Source organism: Patagioenas fasciata, chromosome 1, assembly GCF_037038585.1.
Source record: "Patagioenas fasciata isolate bPatFas1 chromosome 1, bPatFas1.hap1, whole genome shotgun sequence".
NCBI classification, from domain to species: domain Eukaryota; kingdom Metazoa; phylum Chordata; class Aves; order Columbiformes; family Columbidae; genus Patagioenas; species Patagioenas fasciata.
Window position 1 is genome coordinate 2,905,996 of NC_092520.1, and position 23,442 is coordinate 2,929,437.

At 43.3% G+C, this 23,442-nt stretch overlaps 1 protein-coding gene across 2 annotated transcripts in view; it reads left to right on the forward strand.

Annotated features, from left to right (window-relative positions):
- Nucleotides 1–23,442, forward strand: part of FCHSD2 (FCH and double SH3 domains 2) — a 163,476-nt gene that overhangs the window by 94,041 nt on the left and 45,993 nt on the right. Inside the window, exons 9-11 of one of the 2 annotated variants that reach the window (XM_065833764.2) lie at nucleotides 16,031–16,153; nucleotides 20,043–20,138; nucleotides 21,816–21,887. In XM_065833764.2, coding sequence (XP_065689836.1) covers nucleotides 16,031–16,153; nucleotides 20,043–20,138; nucleotides 21,816–21,887 — 291 coding nt within the window. The remainder of the gene's footprint in view (nucleotides 1–16,030; nucleotides 16,154–20,042; nucleotides 20,139–21,815; nucleotides 21,888–23,442) is intronic. The other variant, XM_065833774.2, reaches the window with a different exon arrangement.

Sequence of the window (23,442 nt, forward strand, 5' to 3'; positions counted from 1 at the left end):
CGAGTGATAGGACAAAGGGTAATAGGTTCAAACTGGAACATAGGAGTTTCCACTGAAATTTGAGAAGAAACTTATTCACGATGAGGGTGTCAGAGCCTGGCCCAGGCTGCCCAGGGAGGTTGTGGAGTCTCCTTCTCTGCAGACATTCAAACCCGCCTGGACACCTTCCTGTGGAACCTCAGCTGGGTGTTCCTGCTCCATGGGGGGATTGCACTGGATGAGCTTTCCAGGTCCCTTCCAACCCCTGACATTCTGGGATTCTGTAATACTGCCACCTCTAGCTATGGCAGCATCGAATATTTTCAATATCCACACCCTGAAAGGTCACATTACTCGTCCCACGGCCCTTTCCAAGCGAACTCGAGACACGAGAGCGAGTCTGAATCACAACTCTTTCTGTTGCACAGATGAAAAACCGAGTGATGGTCACATTTCAGCTCCGTCTCCCCTCATGTTTTAACCACAAGTCAGTTCTTCGTCCATAGAGGCCGTTTATATCCACTGAACTAAGTATTTATTCCTCCGTGGTGTAACGACAGGGTATAGCAAAGCCTGGTCTATAAATCAAGCCAACTTATCTTCAAACGATAATCATTTCTCATAGGATAATAAAACCATTTCTTGATAACGCTTCTGACTTGTCAGCGAGTTTCCCTTTGGCGTTCGGACTGAAATAACGTTAGGGAAAAAAAAGGGTTGATCACCAAAGAAATGTGCTGTGATTTTACAGATGCTCATGAAAGGTATTTCCTGCATAGGAGCTTACGTAGAAGAAACCGTGGATGTATTTATAGGAGAAAGCAACGGGAGGCTGGCGCAGCGAGCGGGAGCGACTTGGGAAGGAATAAAGAGAAATAATCAGTGGTGAAGGTTGATTGCAAAACAGAAGAAGAAGGAAAATGACTAAAAGCCAAAAAAAACCCCAAAATCATTGGTAGGAAGAAAGCACAAGGGTTAAGATGGGGAAGGAGGTGCTCACAGTAGTCCTGGTGGCCTTGTTGAGAAATAGTTTAAGGAGTTAATAAAAAACTTTCAGACTTTTTTTATGTTATATAGAAACCATTCGGGATTTGGATCAGGCTTCAAGATTTTTCTGTCAGATGTCGGAAAACGACCCGGTTTTGAACAGGAAATGAAACTTGGCCGTCTTGTTTCAAAACCGCGCTGTAACACAACAAAGAACCGGTCCCGAAATCGTCGGCTCTGCCAGAAAGCGGCCGATGAGTCGCGGCGAATGGTCCCCCCAAATTCAGGAAGCACCTGGTGCTGCAGGTGGGGCTACGTCGCAAAACTTTAACTAAAACCACACAAAATTCCTATTTTAGAAGTCACAGAGACAGACATCCCATACGGATCATTCACAGGGTTTGTTTGGTTGGGGTTTTTGTTTTTAACAGCTCTGGGTTGACTCAAAGAATTAAAGATACAAGGAGAGTTTTTCTCCTCATCAGTTTTAGCTGCTATTATTTATTACCCTTCAGTGTTTTAAAGAGTTACCAGGGCAACCACCAAGATGCTGAAGGGAGTGGAGCATCTCCCGTGTGAGGAAAGGCTGAGGGAGCTGGGGCTCTGGAGCTGGAGAAGAGGACACTGAGGGGTGACATAGTTCATGTTTACAGATATGGAAAGGGTGAGTGTCAGGAGGATGGAGCCAGGCTCTTCTCGGTGACAACCAATGATAGGACAAGGGGCAATGGGTAAGAAATGGAACACAGGAGGTTTCGCTTAAATATGAGAAGAAACTTGTTCCTGGTGAGGGTGGCAGAGCCTGGCCCAGGCTGCCCAGGGAGGCTGTGGAGTCTCCTTCTCTGCAGACATTCAAACCCGCCTGGACACCTTCCTGTGGAACCTCAGCTGGGTGTTCCTGCTCCATGGGGGGATTGCACTGGATGAGCTTTCCAGGTCCCTTTCAATCCCTAGCATTCTATGATTCTATGAAATGAGGTTGCATTCATCACCAGTCCAGTTCCAGAAGCTCCCTCTGGTCTCCGGTCCCATTGAGTCCAGCCGGTCCTCCGTCGTGGTTCAGGATCCTCTAGTGGGAGGATCTTCAACAGTGTCCATTCTGGAGCCACCTTTTATACTTCTTCACCCCCCCTTGCTCCCATTGTTTTAGACGAGTCTCCACCTTGATTTCGCAACATAGGCTCAGAAGATTCACGCTTTCTTTTGCCAGCGCTTACATGTCCAGCATTCAGGGGTCTTTCTCTGGTCCATTGGGTGACCTCAGGAATCTTGGCGAGCTTCTGGGTCTGCTCTTTTTCTTTGGCCATTGTTTGAGGGAGCAGGTGAGGGACACGTGTGACTGAGGCTGCAGGTGAGAACACATCTTCTGGACAGAGCTCTTGTCCCTGGGTCGAAGAGACCCTCATAACAACAGCTTTCAGGAGGCTGGGGCTCGTTTGGCTGAAGCAGCAGGCAAAGTCCACACAGCAGCCATTGTTAACAGGAGCCCCCCCGTGTCGGAGAAACCAGTTCAACACAATGCTTCTCCTCGGGCCTCTCTCCAAGTCATTGTCCATCTGTTCTTTCGGTCAGGGCTTCAGTTCTCTAAGTTGTTGATGGTGATGTTCAGGCAAATAGTGCTTCATCTTCAGGCTGACTCTCACACCCGTTAAATGACATATTAAACTATAAACACTGTTGAAACTGTGGACTGATAATATTTATCAGTCGAATGGCGGTTTGTAGAAGTTCTCTGTATGAGAAATGAATTGTCCTGTGCCCCCAAAGCGGTTATTTAGAACCCAAATGACGATGGAGTTGGTACTGAAAACTGATAACTAGATGTCTGCCTGTCTTTCATCAAAAATGAAATATCCAGCAACTTAATATAGGTTAAGAATTAAAAGCGGTCATCTGGACGCATCACGAATAGAGACAAAGATGGGCTGGTTTAAATCCTCTACCAAAACCTCTCGGTCTTGCTATAGATTTTGTTGCCTTCAAGGAACGCGGAAAGCGGTTTGAAAGAAGGCAAAACATGTTAATAATGCCCATTTTTTGATGGAGGGACTGGTTTCGTGACTCATGGGTCAACAACAGGCAAATACATGGTTGTCAAATTGTGAGACGCTTTTTATTCTTTCACCTTTGAAAGATTTGGTTCTGTCTTTCAACCTGAGTTTGGTGACCGTGGAGGTGTTCTATGGGAGGGAGGGATGGATAGATGGATGGATGGACGGATGGATGGATGGATGGATGGACGGATGGATGGAGAATTGACGTAGCCTGTGTGGACAATGACAATTTGAGCTCTGTTTTTGGTGTGGTCTTTAGAACAACGTTCTTGGCTTGGAATCTCTTCCTGCACCTGAATTCTGGGCTCGTGCTTGTGATTCTATATGAGTCCTGTGGTTTGCAGCGCACGCTCAAAAGGCAACGCAAAACATCAGTTTTCAGCTCCTTCGAGAGGTCAGTGAATGGCTCAGGCCTCCATCAGCAGTGCATGGGTGTGCAGCTGCTATCGGGAGAGAGAAATTCAGTTTTAGGCCACTCAGGGCAGCATCCTGGCTGGGACCAGCACTGGTGTGGCCAGCAGGCCCAGGGCAGTGACCGTCCCTGTGCTGGGACCTGGGGAGGCCGAACTGCGAATCCTGGAGGCAATTTTGGGCCCCTCATCTCAGGGCTCAAAATGGCGGCCCCAGGGGCAGCAAAATCACCTCAGAACACAAAATGGTGGCAGCAAAATCACCTCAGGACTCAAAATGGTGGCCAGAGGGGTGGTGGGATCACCTCACAGGAAAGGCCTTGAGGTGCTGGAGTGAGTTGAGAGAAGGGAACGGAGCTGGGGAAGGGGCTGGAGCACAAGTGTGATGGGAGCGGCTGAGGGACCTGGGGGGTTCAGCTGGAGAACAGGAGCTGAGGGGAGACCTTCTGATCTCTGAACTGCCTGAAAGGAGCTTGGAGCCAGGGGGGTCGGGCTCTGCTCCCCAGGAACAAGCGCCAGGAGCAGAGGAAACGGCCTCAAGTTGTGCCAGGGGAGGTTGAGGTTGGATGTGGGGAACAATTTCTTCCCCAAAGGGCTGTGGGGCATTGGAACAGGCTGCCCAGGGCAGCGCTGGAGTCACCATCCCTGGAGGGTTGGACAGACGGACATGAGGTTCTCAGGGCCATGGGGCAGTGCCAGGGTTGGATCAACTATGGGAATCAATGATCTTGAAGGTCTTTTCCAACCAAAACCATCCTACGATTCCATGATCCTAAACGTTCCTTTGCGCTGCTCTGAAAGGATCAGAGCTGATTCTCTAATTAGGCCACAGAAGGGTCTTACGAGGCAAGAAATTCCTATTTAGCATTTACAAATTGCCGGGCAAACAGTTGTAAAGCTCGGTCAAGGGAGGAGGAGGAGGGGAAGCCTGCAATACAATTTGCCTGCCTACCTGCTGGTTTTCATACAGAAAATAACTAATTCCCATCTGTTCAAGTTGTCGTCTCTGCTAAAAAGTCTTTTATAGCTTTGAGAAACCCCCTTGTTGTGGAAGAGAAGCAAATATTCCCTACGAGTCGATTTGTTAGGCCCATAACGCTGGACAACTGACTACCTGGCATGGTGTGGTCCAGCTGAACAAGGGTATTATTTTGTAATGTTTTTACATGTTATTGAAGCACTAAGGAAACTGCTTATAGTACTTTAATGCTAATTAAAAGCAATAGTGTGTCTCTGGTGATACCAAGTGTCGTTCATTAGTAATGGGCCGAACCTGTTCGGTGCAGCTGGTTCCTCAGGGCCCCTTGGGAGCAGCATCAGGCAAAAGCATCAAGCAGCACCCTTCAATTTGTACTTTGAAAAAGTCTTCCAAAACTTCAAAGAAAGATGTTAAAATGCTTCGTTCAAGGGCTTTAATGTCACATAACTCAAAGTTGTGGGCACTGAAAATGACCTAAAGCTACTGGAAGAAAAGTGTTTCGGAGAAGCTACTTTTGACTGAAGTTTAAAACGGGGTATGTGGAGGTAGGTGGAAATCAGGTTTCGACTTCAAGCTAAAGAACATTAGAGAGAAACATTTAAATCTGCTCGTTTTAGTCAAATTGTTCAGTGCTTTTTATTAGACCTCAGGTATAAAGATGTAATTTAGTAGGTGAGAATTCAATAAAAGAGAAATAAAAGCTCTAGGAAAAAAGGTGGATAAAAAGAAAAGGGCAAATCTCAGCTGCATCTTTTCTCCACATAAATCATCTTCACAAATATTTGTGACTGTTACGTGAATACCCAAATTGCTTCTTGCTCTTCTCAATGGGCGTTGATTGCCTTGGATCACTTTCACGGTGTGTTTTTGTGATTTCAAGTACAAATATCTGTATTTAAATTCTCCGTATTGACGTTCAAGTGAAGGTTTACCATGGAGGTATCAGAGACAGTGATCACCAAATTAACTTTGGTGATTATTTCCATTTATTTCATAGTAAAGAGTAAGTATTAAACACAGTTTTGTGTGGTGGAAACCCCAAACTCACCAGATTCTTGGGACATCATTCTATGTGATTTAACCATTGCTCGCGCTATTCTATGTATTGATAGGACATCTGAGCAGAAGTATTATAAAATTAAGTAGTTTTTAAGGAGGTTTGAGCATTAATCGTAGAGCAATGTTGAAATAAATTTGAAAAGCAGCTTATTTTAATGCCATTACATTTATCAAATCATACGATGAGAATAAAATAGGTATTTCCAGTCAGGCCATGCTTAAAAAGTGATTTAATTGCACGATATTTTAACACCACCAGATCCCATTTTATTCACTTTTCTCTTGGTTTTTATTACACGCCACTGTTTTTTTTTTTCCTTTATTTTTTGGGAGAATTTCTTTCATTGTGTTGCAATTCTATAATAATAATCACAAAACAGGGACTTGGAACCATTTTAAGAACACGTCGCTCATTTCCATTGGTGACAAAAATGCCTAAAACCAGTTCAGGTCCTTAGATGTTAGACTGCTTGGTAAAGAATATCTAATAATCCTTCAGTGAAAAACCTTTTGAGGAACGTGGGGTTCGCTCTATGAAATACACTCTGCCTTTTTCCTACTGTTTAAATACCATTTTAATTTAACATTTAAAAAATAGATTAGAATTTTAGTTGGAAAACGTCTTTATTATCCTGAAAAGACCCTTTGTGGATTAGCGCCACGTCCCATTTGTAGAACCGTGTCAGTTGGCAGGTGACGTCCCTTTGAATCTGAAACCACAGAATCCCAGAATCCCAGAATGTCAGGGGTTGGAAGGGACCTGGAAAGCTCATCCAGTGCAATCCCCCCATGGAGCAGGAACACCCAGCTGAGGTTCCACAGGAAGGTGTCCAGGCGGGTTTGAATGTCTGCAGAGAAGGAGACTCCACAACCTCCCTGGGCAGCCTGGGCCAGGCTCTGCCACCCTCACCAGGAACAAGTTTCTTCTCATATTCAAGTGGAACCTCCTGTGTTCCAGTTTGCACCCATTGCCCCTTGTCCTGTCATTGGTTGTCACCGAGAAGAGCCTGGCTCCATCCTCCTGACACTCCCCCTTTCTATATCTGTAAACATGAATGAGGTCACCCCTCAGTCTCCTCTTCTCCAGCTCCAGAGCCCCAGCTCCCTCAGCCTTTCCTCACACAGGAGATGCTCCACTCCCTTCAGCATCTTGGTGGCTGCGCTGGACTCTCTGCAGCAGTTCCCTGTCCTTCTGGAACTGAGGGGCCACAACTGGACACAATATTCCAGGGGTGGTCTCCCCAGGGCAGAGCAGAGGGGCAGGAGAACCTCTCTGACCTACTGACCACCCCCTTCTAACGCACCCCAGGTACCATTGGCCTTCCTGGCCACAAGGGCCCAGTGCTGGCTCATGGTCAAATGCTGAGTAATAGAGGGAATTTATGGACATTTTTAATATTGAAATATCACCATCACTAAACTTACGCTGAGAGCATCGTTTGAAAAGCCTGTTCGCCGAATAGTTTGCTGGAAGTGAGAAGTAACTTTAAACCCACGTCGAGAAACAAAACCGTATGGGAGCGATAAATCCAAATGGCAGTTGGGAATTGCCGGTGCAAAGAAAGTTTTGATTCGATGGATTTATTTGAAGAAAGAAATGTCAATTCAAGGTGTCTGTTCCTCAGTCTATACTCTTGTAGAACAGAGAATATTTGAAGACTTATCCAGAAGAGCGAGTATCTCTGAGTCAAGGACGTTTCATCTCTACTGTGAAGGCTTCGGGGAGACTTTGCTGGTAAATCCCCACCTTTGACACATAATAAGGAACAATCTGAAGAGTTTTGTTGCAGTGGGTCTGTGCTTGTGTGATTCAGTCCCAGAGGAGCCAAGAATCGTCGTCGTTCTCACCCATCCTCAAGCCAAGTAGGTTTCTTTAACCTGCCTTCCAAATTATGGAAATATACAGATATATATTTAAAACTAAGCAACAAAATAATTCATTGTTGGGTGCATTTTCCTGCCAAATTAAAGAATAATAAAGCCAGCTGCGAATGTTCGACATACCACATACCCCAGCGCTCTTCAAGAATGATGGTGATGATGTGGTGGGCACAGGAATCCTTGAATAGCAGAAACCAGTGGCAAAATGCTGAACCATTTAAACCTCCGTTTTACAAACCACCGTCTGAGGGTTGGATTTCAACCAGATTTTTATTTGCTTTTTGCCAATAAATACAAAAGCAAAGGGGATTGCACCAGGGCAAGTCACTGAAAATCACCTACCAGACCCTCATCATTAAATGGGACAACTCCAGTGCACAACCATGAGACCTGTGGATGCAAATCTAGAAGGAGTATTCAATATTATCATTAATTTTGCTTCTATTTGTTTTAAAGGGACTTCGTCTCTGGACGATGGGCATCCGTTGGTGGCCGTTCAATGTTTTCCTCTGCTCAGAGTTGACTTTAGTGCACCAGCAACACGGTTTTTGTCATTAAAAACAATGACCCTGCCTGAATTGTAAAGGAACAATCGCCAAGCGACTCGTGCGACCAGACAAAGAACTTGCAGCCAAGCCCAAAACTATTGACCCTGGAAAATACAAAGCTCTGAGCAAACAAATCAGGGCACTTGTTCTCTTGGAGTGTTTGTTGTTCTCACGTTTGCCATGTTGAGGACACAATGATAGTTTCTGCAATTTTTGTTGATTTAAATAGGCACTTTATACACTTTGCAGCCTTTTGCATCGTATTCTTGCCCTATTTTTTAACCTGCTTTTGTAATTTTCACTCATTCCCAGATTTTTTGGTCATTGTGGTGCGGATATGTCCCTGGATTATCTTTTCGCTTCCTTGTTCTTCAGAATGTCCTTCTGAAGGACACGCGGTCGTGCGGGATGTTGATTTAAGAAAAAGAAAGTAAAAAGAAACAGGAGAAGCTGAGAAATAGATACAAAAATTCCTTAAAATTATTTCCTATGAAACCACAAGGAGCAGAAACCAGAGAGGTGGCAGAGGATCTTTCTGTAGGGACTTTTGAGTTATTGGGCCCAAACCTTCTTCATTTCAAGGAGATCTGAACACAGTGATTGGGGTGGTAGAAAACTTCGCTCTAAGTGCAGTAAGGGCTAGGAAAAGTCTGCAAGTCACTACCTTTTTGTTTCTTTTGGCTGATATTGTGATGACGCTGCTGTTCTCGGTGACAACCAGTGATAGGACAAGGGGCAATGGGTTCAAACTGGAACACAGGAGATTCCACTTAAAGATGAGAGGAAACTTGTTCCTGGTGAGGGTGGCAGAGCCTGGCCCAGGCTGCCCAGGGAGGTTGTGGAGTCTCCTCTGCAGACATTCAAACCCGCCTGGACACCTTCCTGTGGAACCTCAGCTGGGTGTTCCTGCTCCATGGGGGGATTGCACTGGATGAGCTTTCCAGGTCCCTTCAACCCCTCACATTCTGGGATTCTGTGAGAAGAGCATATAGCATATGCAGGGACAGGAGTTGAACTTGATGATCCTTGTGGGTCCCTTCCAACTCAGGTCATTCTATGATTCTATGAAGAGTGTAGGTTCTTCTCATCATGTTTTCTCCTCTCGCACATATGGTTTAGCAGAAAATCAGATTTTTTCTCCAAAGGGCAAACCGAGCAGCAGAATTCAGTCATTTTTAAGTCAGGCTTCAGGCTTCAGTATCATGATAGATGCAGACACTACACAGTTGTTCCTCCAGGACTGGGATGACTGGGAAACGCAGAAGCTCCCATTGGTTTTATGTCAGACGTTTGCTGCAGGGCCAGAGTTTGGGGACAATTGTCTTGCTTCAATCTTGGATTTGTTGGTAATTTATATATAGAACCCAAATTTTGTTGACAAATAGGGATTTCTGTTAGAATGTCTTGATGGAGGAGAAGGGCATTTCAACAGCGACAACTGCAGTGACGGAAGGATTTAAAAAGGAAAAGACTTAAACAAAGCAGGCTCCTTTTTATTATTAGAAAATAATGCTGTCTAGAATAAATTACTGCCAGGAATCAGCATTTTTAAAGGAAAATCACCCTGGAATGTCACTGTTAACAGAAAGGGATGGGTTTTCCTGACCTTCCTTCCTTCTCTCCCAGTGTCTTTGGGAAATGCTGCTACGTGTTGCGGCTCCCAATCCTGCTGAGCTCGGCAAAACCGCCTGATTCAAGTTGTTGACTTCATGACTTCTGAGTTTTAAAGGAATGTTTAAAATCCTCTCCCCTTTGCCGTCAAATGATCTGAGATCCGTTGGGATAAAATAGATATGAACCACTTTCGATTTAAACTCGGGGACCCGGCAGATGCTTACGCTGATGTCTTAATAGTAATAATTACTGATAACAATTTAGCTGTTATTGTACCTTTCTTTTGATATTTGCGTATAAAAACACTTGGAGTCTCATTTTACCAAAATCGCTTGACTGAAAATTCACAGGCCGCACAATCCGTGAGATCACCCTGTTTATTGTGAGATCACCCTGTTTATTTAATGGATTATAGACGTAAATGTTAAATAAAAACACTCGACAAGCTTCACTCAGCTTGTGTGTTACATAATTTATATATATATTTTTTTATGTTGAGTAAGAAAACATTTAGGGTAATGTTACGGAAAGTACAAGGTGAAAAATAGAGTCCCTGTTGTTCTTAATGGGTTACAGGTTGTTTCCAAAACAAAACGCATCAGGGATGGATGAAACGGGGTTTCTAATGCAAATACAAATAGGGCTATATAAGAATTTTGCTTTAATTTTTAATAGGCTACCTAAAATAGAGAGAAGACATCTATGATATTAATCTCTCTTTTTAATTGAGGTTTTTGCTTTGATGACTAAACAGGAAAATATGTCACAAAACCATGACGTAACCCCATTGACTTCATGGAAAAGTTACCGCTCCACAACGATGTTTTTGGTCTGTTCATTTAAAACTTTTCCTTATCTTTCCATTTTCAGCCTGCGGGACAGAGTCAGGTCGAGTTTTATTATGTCACCTCCACCCATGTAAGGAAATTCTTTGCCTTCCACATCAACTGTATTGTTTCCAGCAAAGTGCTGGCAGCTTAGGAAACATTTGTTGAGGTTTTTAATATTTACCATAGGCCGAGTTGGCACAGCTTGAGTTGCATAAATAGAATAGAATGGAATAGAGTAGAGTAGGGTAGGATAGAGTAGGGTAGAGTAGGGTAGGGTAGAGCAGGGTAGAGTAGGGAAGGGTAGAGTAAAGTAGGGTAGGATAGAGTAACATAGAGTAGGGTAGGGTAGAGTAGAGTAGAGTAGTGAAGGGTAGAGTAGGGTAGGGTAGAGTAGGGTAGGGTAGAGTAGAGTAGAGTAGGGTAGGGTAGAGTAGAGTAGAGTAGTGAAGGGTAGAGTAGGGAAGGGTAGAGTAGAGTAGGGAAGGGTAGAGTAGAGTAGGGAAGGGTAGGATAGAGTAGGGTAGGGTAGAGTAGGGAAGGGTAGGATAGAGTAGGGTAGAGTAGGGTAGGGTAGAGCAGGGTAGAGTAGGGAAGGGTAGAGTAAAGTAGGGTAGGATAGAGTAACATAGAGTAGGGTAGGGTAGAGTAGAGTAGAGTAGTGAAGGGTAGAGTAGGGTAGGGTAGAGTAGGGTAGGGTAGAGTAGAGTAGAGTAGGGTAGGGTAGAGTAGAGTAGAGTAGTGAAGGGTAGAGTAGGGAAGGGTAGAGTAGAGTAGGGAAGGGTAGAGTAGAGTAGGGAAGGGTAGGATAGAGTAGGGTAGGGTAGAGTAGGGAAGGGTAGGATAGAGTAGGGAAGGGTAGGGTAGGGTAGAGTCGGGTAGGGTAGGGTAAAGTAGAGTAGAGTAGAGTAGAGTAGAGTAGAGTAGAGGAATAGAACAGAGAACAGAACAGAACAGAACAGAACAGAACAGAATAGAATAGAATAGAATAGAATAGAATAGAATAGAATAGAATAGAATAGAATAGAATAGAATAGAATAGAATAGAATAGAATAGAAGTTGTGTAAATAACAGGGATATTCCATAAATAAATGAGATTGAAAGGAAGCAAAAGGTGGTCTTGCGCGACTCCGGTCTGCATTATGCCCAAGTCGAATAAATTGAGTTTTTTCTTGGGGATTTGAGAAGGAATAAGTCTTTTTAAATAAAAAGTACACAGTAGTTTAGCTTGTGCTCCGTCTTTTCCAAGAAATTGAAATGGGAATTTTGAATAAATCTTGCTAGAATGTCAAATGATTAAAGCCAACACATATGAGAGAATAGAATACAAGTTAGTTCCTAAAATGTTTAATATAATCTCTTGAATTACAAAAGAAAAATCTTCTCAAAATTATGATCTAAATTGGGATTGAAAATTTGTTCCTAGGAAAACTCTGCTATGTTATACTTGAAACTTTATATTGAAATGAGAAGAATGATATTCTTGTTCCCTCCGTGTCATTTTAGTAATTTGAATTAATGTATAGGATTTCTGATCAAAATACCATTTAATTTGCTCGTGTATTTGTTACCTTTGGTAATAGATTCCATTTTTGTCAGTCCCAATTTCAACCATTATCTGCTAAAACCTGGACTCAGATGGAGAAGTTTTTTACCTTTAATATGACAATTTCACTGTAAAGAAATTAATTCTTAAAAAACACCGATATTCTTTATTTCTCTCCTTGGAAATGGTAATTCGGTGACACTTAACTTCATATCATCTTAGTTCTGATGCCAGATGCCTTAAAAAAATGATCTTGATGTCGTTTTGAGGTTGGAAAAAGGTTTTTCAATCCGATTGTCATAAAGTGATTGAGTAATCTTTTGAGATTCAGAAAGAGAACAAAAGCCATTGTAGTGAAATAACGTCTGTTAGGGCTTATTGCTCTTTTTGCTTTCTTCCAGTTTTGAGGTTGTACGATGGGAAATTTTGAAAAGACGTTTTGTTCAAACCTAAATCGTGATGTTCAGAGGTTCGAGTCGGAGTGTTCGCAACTAAATGAGATTCGCATTATAAAATCCCACCTGAATGTTCGTTTGTATCACGGAGTTCAGCAAGTCGAATCTTTTGTTTTAACATTAACATAGCCAGCTTGATATCATAATTACCATTTTATAGAATGAATGGATACATTAGCATTGAAAGCAATTTGTAACCCGTGCTCTAACTGGTGGGATTGCCACTTTTTCTCTGTTTTTCTGAGTTTTTTAGTGTGTTTTGGAGCGACGCTTCAACAACTTCAATTCTGGCTTCTCTCATTGGTATTTTAACAACATCGTATTGAAACAGCTTTTAATTAATGAACGGGAAAGGCCGTAACGCGTGCTGATAGATTTGGGGTCTTCCTCATGTTTTTCTTTGATGTTCTTTCTTGTATATCTTTTTTTTATATATCTCTGTATCGTGTTGCAGGGGGTATTGGGGCATCTCAATACAAAACTTGGTCATTGCAAGAGTGGGGAGATAATGTAGTTCATGTTTATACATATTTTTAGATTTAGAGAACTACAGAATGCAACTGTAGATGAATTAATTCCTAGTGCTCAGTAGATTGCAAAGAACAAACCCATGTTGAAATGGGCTCTATGTCACCCAGGTTTATGTGACCGAAGGGGTTTAAAAGACACGTAGATGAGGCTCTTAGGGACATTTGGTGCTAAATTTAGGTTATGGTTGGACTCGATCTTAAAGGTCTTTTCCAACCAAAGTGATTCTATGATTCTGTGATCTAAGCGAATTATTTGGCCGCTATTTAGAGGAACAGGCACTTAACATCACCCGACCTCTTCGAACCATCTGTCTTGGAGATGAATCACATAAGTACCAACTTCTCTCTGTTGACCCTACAAAGGACCCAAAGGGACAAACTCCAACGTCAACACCTGCGCTAAAGAAGTTTTAATTTAAATGATGTGAACCCCTCCTGCTGGGTTTAACAGAAAAAGAACATATGGGCTCGATATGAAGGCAGAGGAGCCTGAAATACTCACTTATAGCACACTGCTTTGTAAACTGAGCATTTCTACTGGCTTTGCCAAGTTAATAATATTTATTTACATTATTGGCAGAGCGGCGCTCCAGCCCAGTGTTTGATCTGAACATCTATTGGAACAGATAATTCTCCATCAGAAAAGTCCACAAGTTCCGTTTTTGGGGAGTTTCAGGATTGTTGTAGTCATGCAGCAATTCTGAGAACCCAACCTGTCTTGGCAATTTGACTACATCGTTTTTGTTCTCTGAAAATGGAAGACAGACAGACCTGCTATTGGGAGGTGAAAATAAACGTGCTTGATTGAGCTGCAAACTTTGGTGCTCATATAACTGTGATATTGAGGGCTCATAATGTTACAAAAACACACGAGGTGTTAAAATCCTCATGCTAAGTTAGGCCTGTGCCTTAGGAACTGAACTTAGAATCATGGAATCATAGAATTGTTTCAGTGGGAAGAGACCCTCAGGATCATCGAGTCCAACCATAACCCTCTCTAACACTAAACCATGTCCCTGAGAACCTCATCTAAACGCCTTTTAAACCCCTCCAGGGATGGTGATTCCACCACTGCCCTGGGCAGTCTGTTCCAGTGTTCCCTTTCCATGAAGAATTTTTTCCTACTATCCAACCTCAACCTCCCCTGGAACAACTTGAGGCCGTTTCCTCACTAAACCCCCCCAGGTCCCTCAGCCGTTCCCATCACACTTGTGCTCCAGCCCCTTCCCCAGCTCTGGTCCCTTCTCTCAACTCGCTCCAGCACCTCAAGGCCTTTCTTGTGAGGTGATCCCACCACCCCTCTGGCCACCATTTTGTGTTCTGAGGTGATTCTGGTGCCCCTGAGGCCGCCATTTTGAGCCCTGAGATGAGGGACCCAAAACTGCCCTCAGGATTTGCGGTTTGGCCTCCCCAGGTCCCAGCACAGGGACGGTCACTGCCCTGGGCCTGCTGGCCACACCAGTGCTGGTCCCAGCCAGGATGCTGGTGGCCTCTTGGCCACCTGGGCACACGCTGGCTCATGTTCCGCCGCTGGCACCAACACCCCCAGCTCCTTTTCCGCCGGGCACTTTCCAGCCGCTCTTCCCCGAGCCTGTAGCGCTGCCTGGGGTTGCTGTGACCCCAGTGCAGGACCCGGCACTTGGCCTTGGTGAACCTCAGACAATTGGCCTCAGCCCATTGATCCAGCCGGGCCAGACCCCTCTGTATGGCCTTCCCACCCTCCAGCACATCAACACTCCACCCAACTTGGTGCCACCTGCAAACTCACTGAGGGTGCACTCGATCCCCTCATCCAGATCATTGATAAAGAGATTAAACAGAACTGACCCCAACACTGAGTCCTGGGGACACCACTCCTGACCGGCCAACAACTGCATTTGGCTCCCTTCACCACTACTCTTTGGGCCCTCCAGCCGGTTCTTTACCCATCACAGATACACCATCCAGGCCACGAGCTGCAGCTTCTCCAGGAGATGCTGTGGGACACGGTGTCACAGGCTTTACTGCAGTCTAAGCACACAACACCCACAGCCTTTCCCTCATCTACTAGGTGGGTCCCCTTGTCATAGAGGAGATCAGGTTGGTCCATCAGGACCTGCCTTTCATAAACCCATGGAGACCAAGCCTGACCACAAGGTTCTCTTGTATGTGCCCTGTGATGTTACTCAGGATCATCTGCTTGTTTTTTAAAAGATGCTTAACAGATTATTCGGTAGAGCTGACATCACTTGTAAGAGCCTGGAGAATTATGAATGACTTGGGTTTGCTTTCCATGTGTCCCCCAGCCTCATCTTAAATGTCAGGCTTGATTTTGCTGGGGCAAAAAATATTTAAGGCTCCCACAATTTCACCTTTCCCTCCTCATTTAAATGATTAAGTGCAATTTTTAATGGAAGCGAATTATTGAATCGTGTGCGATCTGACAAACCATTTCAATGAATGTGCTGTTTCAATGAATTATGGTGTTTCAACAGTTATCTGTAAAATTTGGTTTATACTATTTAAATGAGTATCTGTGAAATTGAAATGAAATTGTCAATCACTTGTGAGCTCGTATGTCTTTAATCTAGAACTTGCTTTAAACCTTGGTCTAACCCAGGCCACGCAATGTGATTTTCTGGCTCTGGTTTCAACAGGGCCTTAGAGTTGGAACTTTATCTTACGTATAATCTATTTTTATTATGTTTTTGGCATCTCTGTGCACAAAAGGGATGTGCTGTGCTTCTCTAAAATGGCAGGTATTGATTAGCAGTTTTTAATAAGCAATTAGCAGTGATCTGAAGCATCTGAGTGATGGTGACTGGTAAAACCCCCAAATCCTTGCAGTTCCTAAATCCCTTTCTTGCCATAAATGACATTTCCCTAAGTGTATTCGCTCCTCCAAACCTGACCTCACTCTCCTGCTATGACCACATTACACAATTGGATGAAAATCGTTAAAAATAACGAGATATTGATCTGGTGCTCTGTGGTGCCATCTAATGGATGTCAAAAATGAAAGACATCCACCTGTCACTCTCCAGGGTCATAATTCTAGGTGAATACGTCCAAGAAATTACACGAGCATCTTAAATCCTAAACGTGAATATGAAAAATTGAAGCGCCAGTTGCTTTTTCTTCATTTCTTTCTTAATTTTCCCAAATTCTTTCCCTCCTCCAGGCTCTGGATGGAAACGTATACGATCACCTGAAGGACTATTTAATGGCATTCAGCAGGACTGAACTAGAGACGTGCCAAGCTGTACAGAACACCTTCCAGTTTTTACTGGAGACTTCCAGCAGGGTGAGTTTTAACCGAATAATCCTTTGTAAGGGAATATTTAAGAGTATATAGAAGCTCCATGGCTTGAGAAAAAGAAGTGAGACCATCGATGGTGTTGGCACAGCGGATCTTTAGAAAACGGCGAACAAGGAACGTTGGGTTGTTCTCAATCCACACGTTTGGAGGGAGAAATTTCATCTGAGAATTCATCCGCCTTATCAGGAACTGCTTGAATCACCCAACACTGCAAAACCCCACGGAACTGCCTGGGTCGTTGCTGAATAATTGACTGTCAGCTTAAAACAAAACCCCAAAATATTACGGCGTTTTCTCCTTTGAATTAAGAGTGGCAAATACAGCAAACAGATTGGAGTCTTGTCATAGACATGGGTTGTTTGCTTTGTGGAACAGCCAAGATCAAATCCGTGATGCTTCCAGGAGCATTTTGATATTTAAAAAATTCATCTGCTTGACTAAAAATAATTAAAAAAGAATTACCATTGAGCTCAAACAAGCTCGTAATATTCCTTTCTACATATACCTTAACCACCCGCACAGAACAGAGCTCATTCATGGGGGGATTTATGTAGATCTATGTAGAAATAACGTATTTAACACGCTCTTTATTCACCTGCAAACATGCAAACTCGCACCTTATTAGATGGAAAGCGAATGGATTAAGAAGGTTGTGTGAGCTTGTCTTTGAATTTATTTGGCAGCAGCTGTAAAGATCATGAAAACACCATTCGTCTTCTGTCGGAAAAGGACTCGTAATTATTTACTTTGGTGTATATCGTATATCGGCTTCAAATATCTTCCTTAAAAAGGCTGGGTTTGAATCGTTTAACTAAATCTGCTTATATATCATGTCTACGTATTAATCTTTCATTTCTCAATATTGTGTTCAATATTTGGAATTTTGGAATACCGCTTGTTCGGAGCTCATTAGGAGCAATTTTGTTGCAATTCAAGAATGCAGAGGAGAAAAAAACGGATTAAATCGCTACTGAAAGTGCGTGTCCTGCTCTGAAATACTAAACGCGGTGGTTTATTCCATGGACGTAGGTTTTGCTCATCCTTGATTCTGAACTCTATTTCCTGTAGATCCACGTTGCAAGAAGCAGCTCAAGAAGGATAAGCAAGGAGGAGAAATTCTATGAGTATATCAAAAGCGTTTCAAAAATAGTTGAGCGTTAAACATGCAACAAATTTGTCAGTGATTTAGGGATTTGGAACAAACCCCAGCTTGCTGTCAAAACAAAGATTTTAAATATTTATTGTGGTTTGTTAGTTCTTAGATCACAAGCTACGTTTAGAAAAGCCACTTTAGCTTATTGATAGAAATGCTCTAGTGTTTTCCATCTGAACTAGTGCAGAGCCTCAGGGGGCAGTGCTGGGGCCGGGATTATTCAATATATTCATCAATGACTTGGATGAGGGAATAGAGTGACTGTCAGCAAGTTTGCTGGGGACACCAAGCTGGGAGGAGTGGCTGACACGCCAGAGGCTGTGCTGCCATCAGAGACCTGGACAGGCTGGAGAGTTGGGCGGGGAGAAATGGAATGAACTAGAACAAGGGCAAGTGTAGAGTCTTGGATCTGGGCAGGAACAACCCCAGGTTCCAGTGTAAGTTGGGAAGGAGCTGTTGGAGAGCAGTGTAGGGGAAAGGGACCTGGGGGTCCTGGGGCCAGCAGGGTGAGCATGAGCCAGCACTGGGCCCTTGTGGCCAGGAAGGCCAATGGTACCTGGGGTGGGTTAGAAGGGGGTGGTCAGTAGGTCAGAGAGGTTCTCCTGCCCCTCTGCTCTGCCCTGGGGAGACCACCCCTGGAATATTGTGTCCAGTTGTGGCCCCTCAGTTCCAGAAGGACAGGGAACTGCTGCAGAGAGTCCAGCGCAGCCACCAAGATGCTGAAGGGAGTGGAGCATCTCCCGTGTGAGGAAAGGCTGAGGGAGCTGGGGCTCTGGAGCTGGAGAAGAGGAGACTGAGGGGGGACTCATTCATGGTTACAGATATAGAAAGGGGGAGTGTCAGGAGGATGGAGCCAGGCTCTTCTTGGTGACAACCAGTGATAGGACAAGGGGCAATGGGTGCAAGCTGGAACACAAGAGGTTCCATTTAAATTTGGGAAGAAACTTGTTCCTGGTGAGGGTGTCAGAGCCTGGCCCAGGCTGCCCAGGGAGGTTGTGGAGTCTCCTTCTCTGCAGACATTCAAACCCGCCTGGACACCTTCCTGTGGAACCTCAGCTGGGTGTTCCTGCTCCATGGGGGGATTGCACTGGATGAGCTTTCCAGGTCCCTTCAACCCCTGACATTCTGGGATTCTGTGAAGATTCACCAACCACAGCAAATAATTCCATTTCTCTCTGTCTATGCCTTCTTTCTGCCTATGGTATAGATTTAACATTTGATTTTGATTTTACCATGTCAATTGACATTGACTTCAGAAAGAAAACATTGATTGAATTTCGAAATCACATTTACAAAAGTTGCTGCTTAAATCCCAAAGACACCGTGTTGCTCAGAAATCATTTGATTTTCTTTCTAACAATTGGCAAATGTAATGTTCAAAATGCTTCGGGGCATTAATTTGCTGGACTTGTACATTCCCCCAAGTGTCACATTGTGATAGTCGTTCTCATTTTTAACCAAATATAGTTGCTTTGAGTGCTGTTGTTAAGAAGGTTTTTCTTCTTTGAAGAACCGAGTTGCTTTTGAGTTCGAGCTCAACGGTGGAAACTTATGGCAATAAAATAACCCTGTGGGTTTTCGTGTTCACAGTTTGGGGTGATTTGTAACTGAATTTGGTTTAAAATAGTGACGTTATCTCAGCGCTGAGCATCACCTGAAGCTGCAGGTGATTCCTCCTTCGATATTTACCAAATTTTTAATGATGGGGAATAAATAGAACGCCTCTCTGTATGTTTTCTATGCATTCCAATGCGTTTACGTTCAACTGCTCAAATCAGCGCGGTAATTATGGACTTTAAATGAGTGCATTATTGGCCCTGGGGGAGTATTTCCTTTCTTCAACTGAAGATGAATTTTGTACACTTCAGTATTCCACTAACATCAACATTTTGATGCAATAGAGAACATGTTGTATTTACCATTGCAGACAGTGTAACCAGAATTCTTCATCATATACAACGCTGCTCTTTCTGGATAAACACCATCTTTATTACTTCTATACATTAAACTCCCCGCTTGGTAATAGATTTTTATAATTCCATGCTGCTATTTGCATATTTCCATCAATTGAAGCATTGAATTCTCTGTAGAATTCTTCAAATGATGCTACTATTTTTTCCTATTGCAATCACTGTGTTTTTCTTTATAAATCTGTGTAAATTCTGCCATAAGAGGTTTGTTTAGGGATGTGCGCTGTGCTATCTGAAATATATCATTAAACAAATTTAGTAGCTGGAGTCATTTTGATTTAGCAAAATGCACATTTTGAGAGTTTTCCCTGAAAGCAATTTCATCAAAAGAGATTAATTTTCTAACTGATTTCATAGACAATATTCCAAGTTGTGTTTTCAGCTCCTCCAACGAATAATTGCTGTAAAAATAAACCATTTCCTAAAGAACTAACAACAAATTATCTACAAGAGGAGACAGAAATATTGATGGTAGTGACACCACAAACTCTATACTCAATAATTGGCTTTTTTCTCGCCAGTTTTGCCTTTTGTAGGTTAATAATAGATATTTTTTAACTACTTGTCATGCAGTGCATGTCCTGCCCATCACTTGTGAATAACTCTGGGTATTTCTGCCCGGAATCAAGACTTTTATTCCCTTTTGTTGTCTGTCTCTATTCGCTGCAATGCTCTAATTTTACTATATATCAAGATGATATTTCAAAACGTAGAAAATAACGGCTCTAAACGGGGTTTATTCCTTTCTCAGGTGGTGCGGGATTACAACCTCCAGCTGTTCCTACAGGAGAACTCCGTGTTCCACAAACCGCAGCCTTTCCAGTTCCAACCCAGCGACAGCGACACCGTAAGAACCCTTCCCAATTCCCTCATTTACTTCTTCTCGCTCCCTTTTGAAGAAAATCCTTATAAATGTGCACAGTGTTACCCCACTCAGCTTTAACCTCATGCTGTACTTTGGGAAAATGGCCTAATTCCCATTGCAGTAGGTAGGTCAATGTAACAAAAGCATCAAACATGATCCACAGAAGAGCTGAATCTTTGATTTTTGCTTCCAAATCGGGACTAGCAGTCCCGTGGTTTTCTGCTTTCAGCATAATTCTTACTACATTGTATCAGCTTTTTACCCTGCTGGCGAAATTCTCATCGTATTCACTAATACTGATTTACAACCTGCGTGATGCTGTGGCAAATAAAGTGTCCGTATACCTCTGAATTACTCCAGGAATATTTCTACGCACATATAGGTTTAGAAAGAATACTGTTTAAACATTGCATTCCAATAGAATCTCAGAAAGGATTATTTTGGTGCTGTTAGGGTTTAAGGCAAGGGGACAATAAACCATGGCAGACGCTCCCTGTTATCCCCTTTACCTCCCGCCACCCCTTCCCTTAGATCGGAAAGATGCTAAGAAAGAGAAGGGAAAAGGAAGAGAGACTTAGACTTCGAGTTGGAGAGTTTTAAGGGGTTTTACTAATGCTACTAATAAATAGAAAATATATATACAAAATATACAAAGCCAATGTCAAGTGCTGGATGTGGAGCTGGCGTCACTCAGCAGCAGAGCTGGGTGTGCGGAGCTGGTGGCTCCAGCAGCTGCAGCTCCGGCCCTGGAAGTCACGGGCGGGATTCACGGCAACCGGAACCTGGGTGCAGGATGCAGGGCCTGAGGCCTGTGGGTCACAGACAGACAGACAGACAGGGGCCTCTCCAGATGCCGGCCGTGGGCGAAGAGAGCGTGACCCTGTGATCACCCTCTGATATAGGGGGTATGACGATTATGGGATGGAATACTTCCGTTGGTCAGTTCCAGTCACCTGTTCCATCCACCCCTCCTCAAACACGCCCCTCTCACAACGGAACGTGGGGAAACTTATCAGTCTTTCTTAACTACCATAGTAATAAATCTAAACACGAGCTTCTTCAGCATTCCATTGGTCTCTTATCAGCACCAAGTGCAGCATCCTAGGAGAAATATGCAGTTAAAACTCAGCAAAGTACAGGCACCTAGAAGAACTGAGCTGGAAGAAAAGTCACTAAAAGGGAACCGGTCTTGTTTCTAACAAAACCAGGACAGGTGCGTATGTTGCTTCCAAACCAGTTGTGAATGACATAAAAATTAAGTATGTAAATATATTTCCTAACAGCATTTTAACACAAGTGTCCCAGCGACACTACTAATATTTTAAGAAATAACGGTTTTAACTTCAGATTCTTTACAAAGTGCAGCTTTTAATTACTTGAATTCATTCGTAAAACGACTTGGACAGGTGATTAAATTCAAGAACCCTGTTAATAGATAACGCAAGAGGGATTTTTCCAGACACACTAACCCCTCTAACACAGTTTCCTTTCTCTTTCCATTTTAACAAACTGTAATTTTGATTTTTCTTTGTGCTCCTTGGCTTGAAGTCAATGATCTCCCTCCAGTTTTAAGCTGTTCTTAATACAAACTCTTCCTAACTGTCCTTGCCTTTCTAACCTTTGCTGCTGTTTTCATCCTTTTGCCATCGCTGCGTCCAGAGTTTTAACGCCGTCCAGCTGGTGGATATTGAGCCCTCCCCGGTCAGTGCTATGAGAATGACCATAGCAGAGGTATATGGGAATATTTACCATCAGCCTTTGCGTCTTTACGGGTGTGCATGTGACTCAGGATGCTGAATTTCCACTCGTGGAGAGGTGGCAACAGAATGCATAATATATATATATACATAGTAAATATATCGCACACGCACACACAAAACCTAAAGACTTTTCCCACAATGAGATGTAAGTTAAAGAAGGAAAAAAGGCGGTTTAACTGGGTTATTTTTGAGGGATCGGCTTCCCGCTTATCGCATGACATTTGTAATTGATATTATAACCCTTTTGTGGGCATGAATTAGAATTGCACAGCTCGGGAGGGCAATGTGTAGAATTGGTTCCTTCTCTGCCGCGAAGGGGGAAGCTCGTCGAACAACTGGAGGCTGATGAATCGCAGGCCTTTTCCTAATTGAATGGTATTCTTTATCCAGAGGGCTGTCCCCGTGTCAGACAGGACTGTCATTCGCTCCGATTAAACCCTTCCACATGAAAAATGACACGGTTCATGCACGTGATCTGACACTGCTGAATTTTGGAGCTTTTTGGGAGGCGATGAACGAGTCGTTCGCATCTAAATCTGTCTCCGTAGCTCGGATTCAGTGACTTTTTTACTTGGCAAACCCCCTTGGGCTGTAGAATTCCCACATTTCTTCCTCGCACTGCATGTTTTTGAGCTTTCGCTGCTTGTGTTTGACCAGTTTTCACAACAATAAATTATGCAGGTGTTTTCTATCTATCTATACATATAGTTACCATCAGCTAATAGGGTCCTACCTGCGCAATTGCAGGTTACATATTCACCAATTTTAATAAATAAGTACAAGCGACTAAAGGCTTTTACTCAGGCTTTCAAATTCATCACAAATTGCATTTTTCTCTAATTAATTCAACAACATTTAATTGAAGAACATTTATCGAGCATTCTTTTGCCACTTATTCTATTTGTAGATGATCTACAGAGCTGATCAGTTGGCTTTTTAGGTTTTGTGCATTATGCATGATCATTTCCACACTGAAAGAAATGTAAGTAGAGTGATTAATACATCTAATCAAATGTTTCATATTAACATTTTCCAAGAACAACTTAGGACCTCTTTTCAACCTAAACACCTGATCCACTGCGACTGGGGATAAAGTTTGGAGCATCTACATATTAATGGGATGAAATTTTGAGTATTGTAGGCAACAGGAATGTTATAAAGAGTCTGGATGTGCAGTTCACCTACATGGAAGAATGGGAATGCTTTTGTAAATTCCAGTTTTACATGGTCTATCTCAAAATTTGATTTTATAGAGCAGAACATCCTGAGTAACATCACAGGGCACATACAGGAGAACCTTGTGGTCAGGCCCGATCTCCATGGGTTTATGAAAGGCAGGTCCTGTTGGACCAACCTGATCTCCTCTATGACAAGGGGACCCACCTAGTAGATGAGGGAAAGGCTGTGGGTGTTGTGTGCTTAGACTGCAGTAAAGCCTGTGACACCGTGTCCCACAGCATCTCCTGGAGAAGCTGCAGCTCGTGGTCTGGATGGTGTATCTGTGATGGGTAAAGAACCGGCTGGAG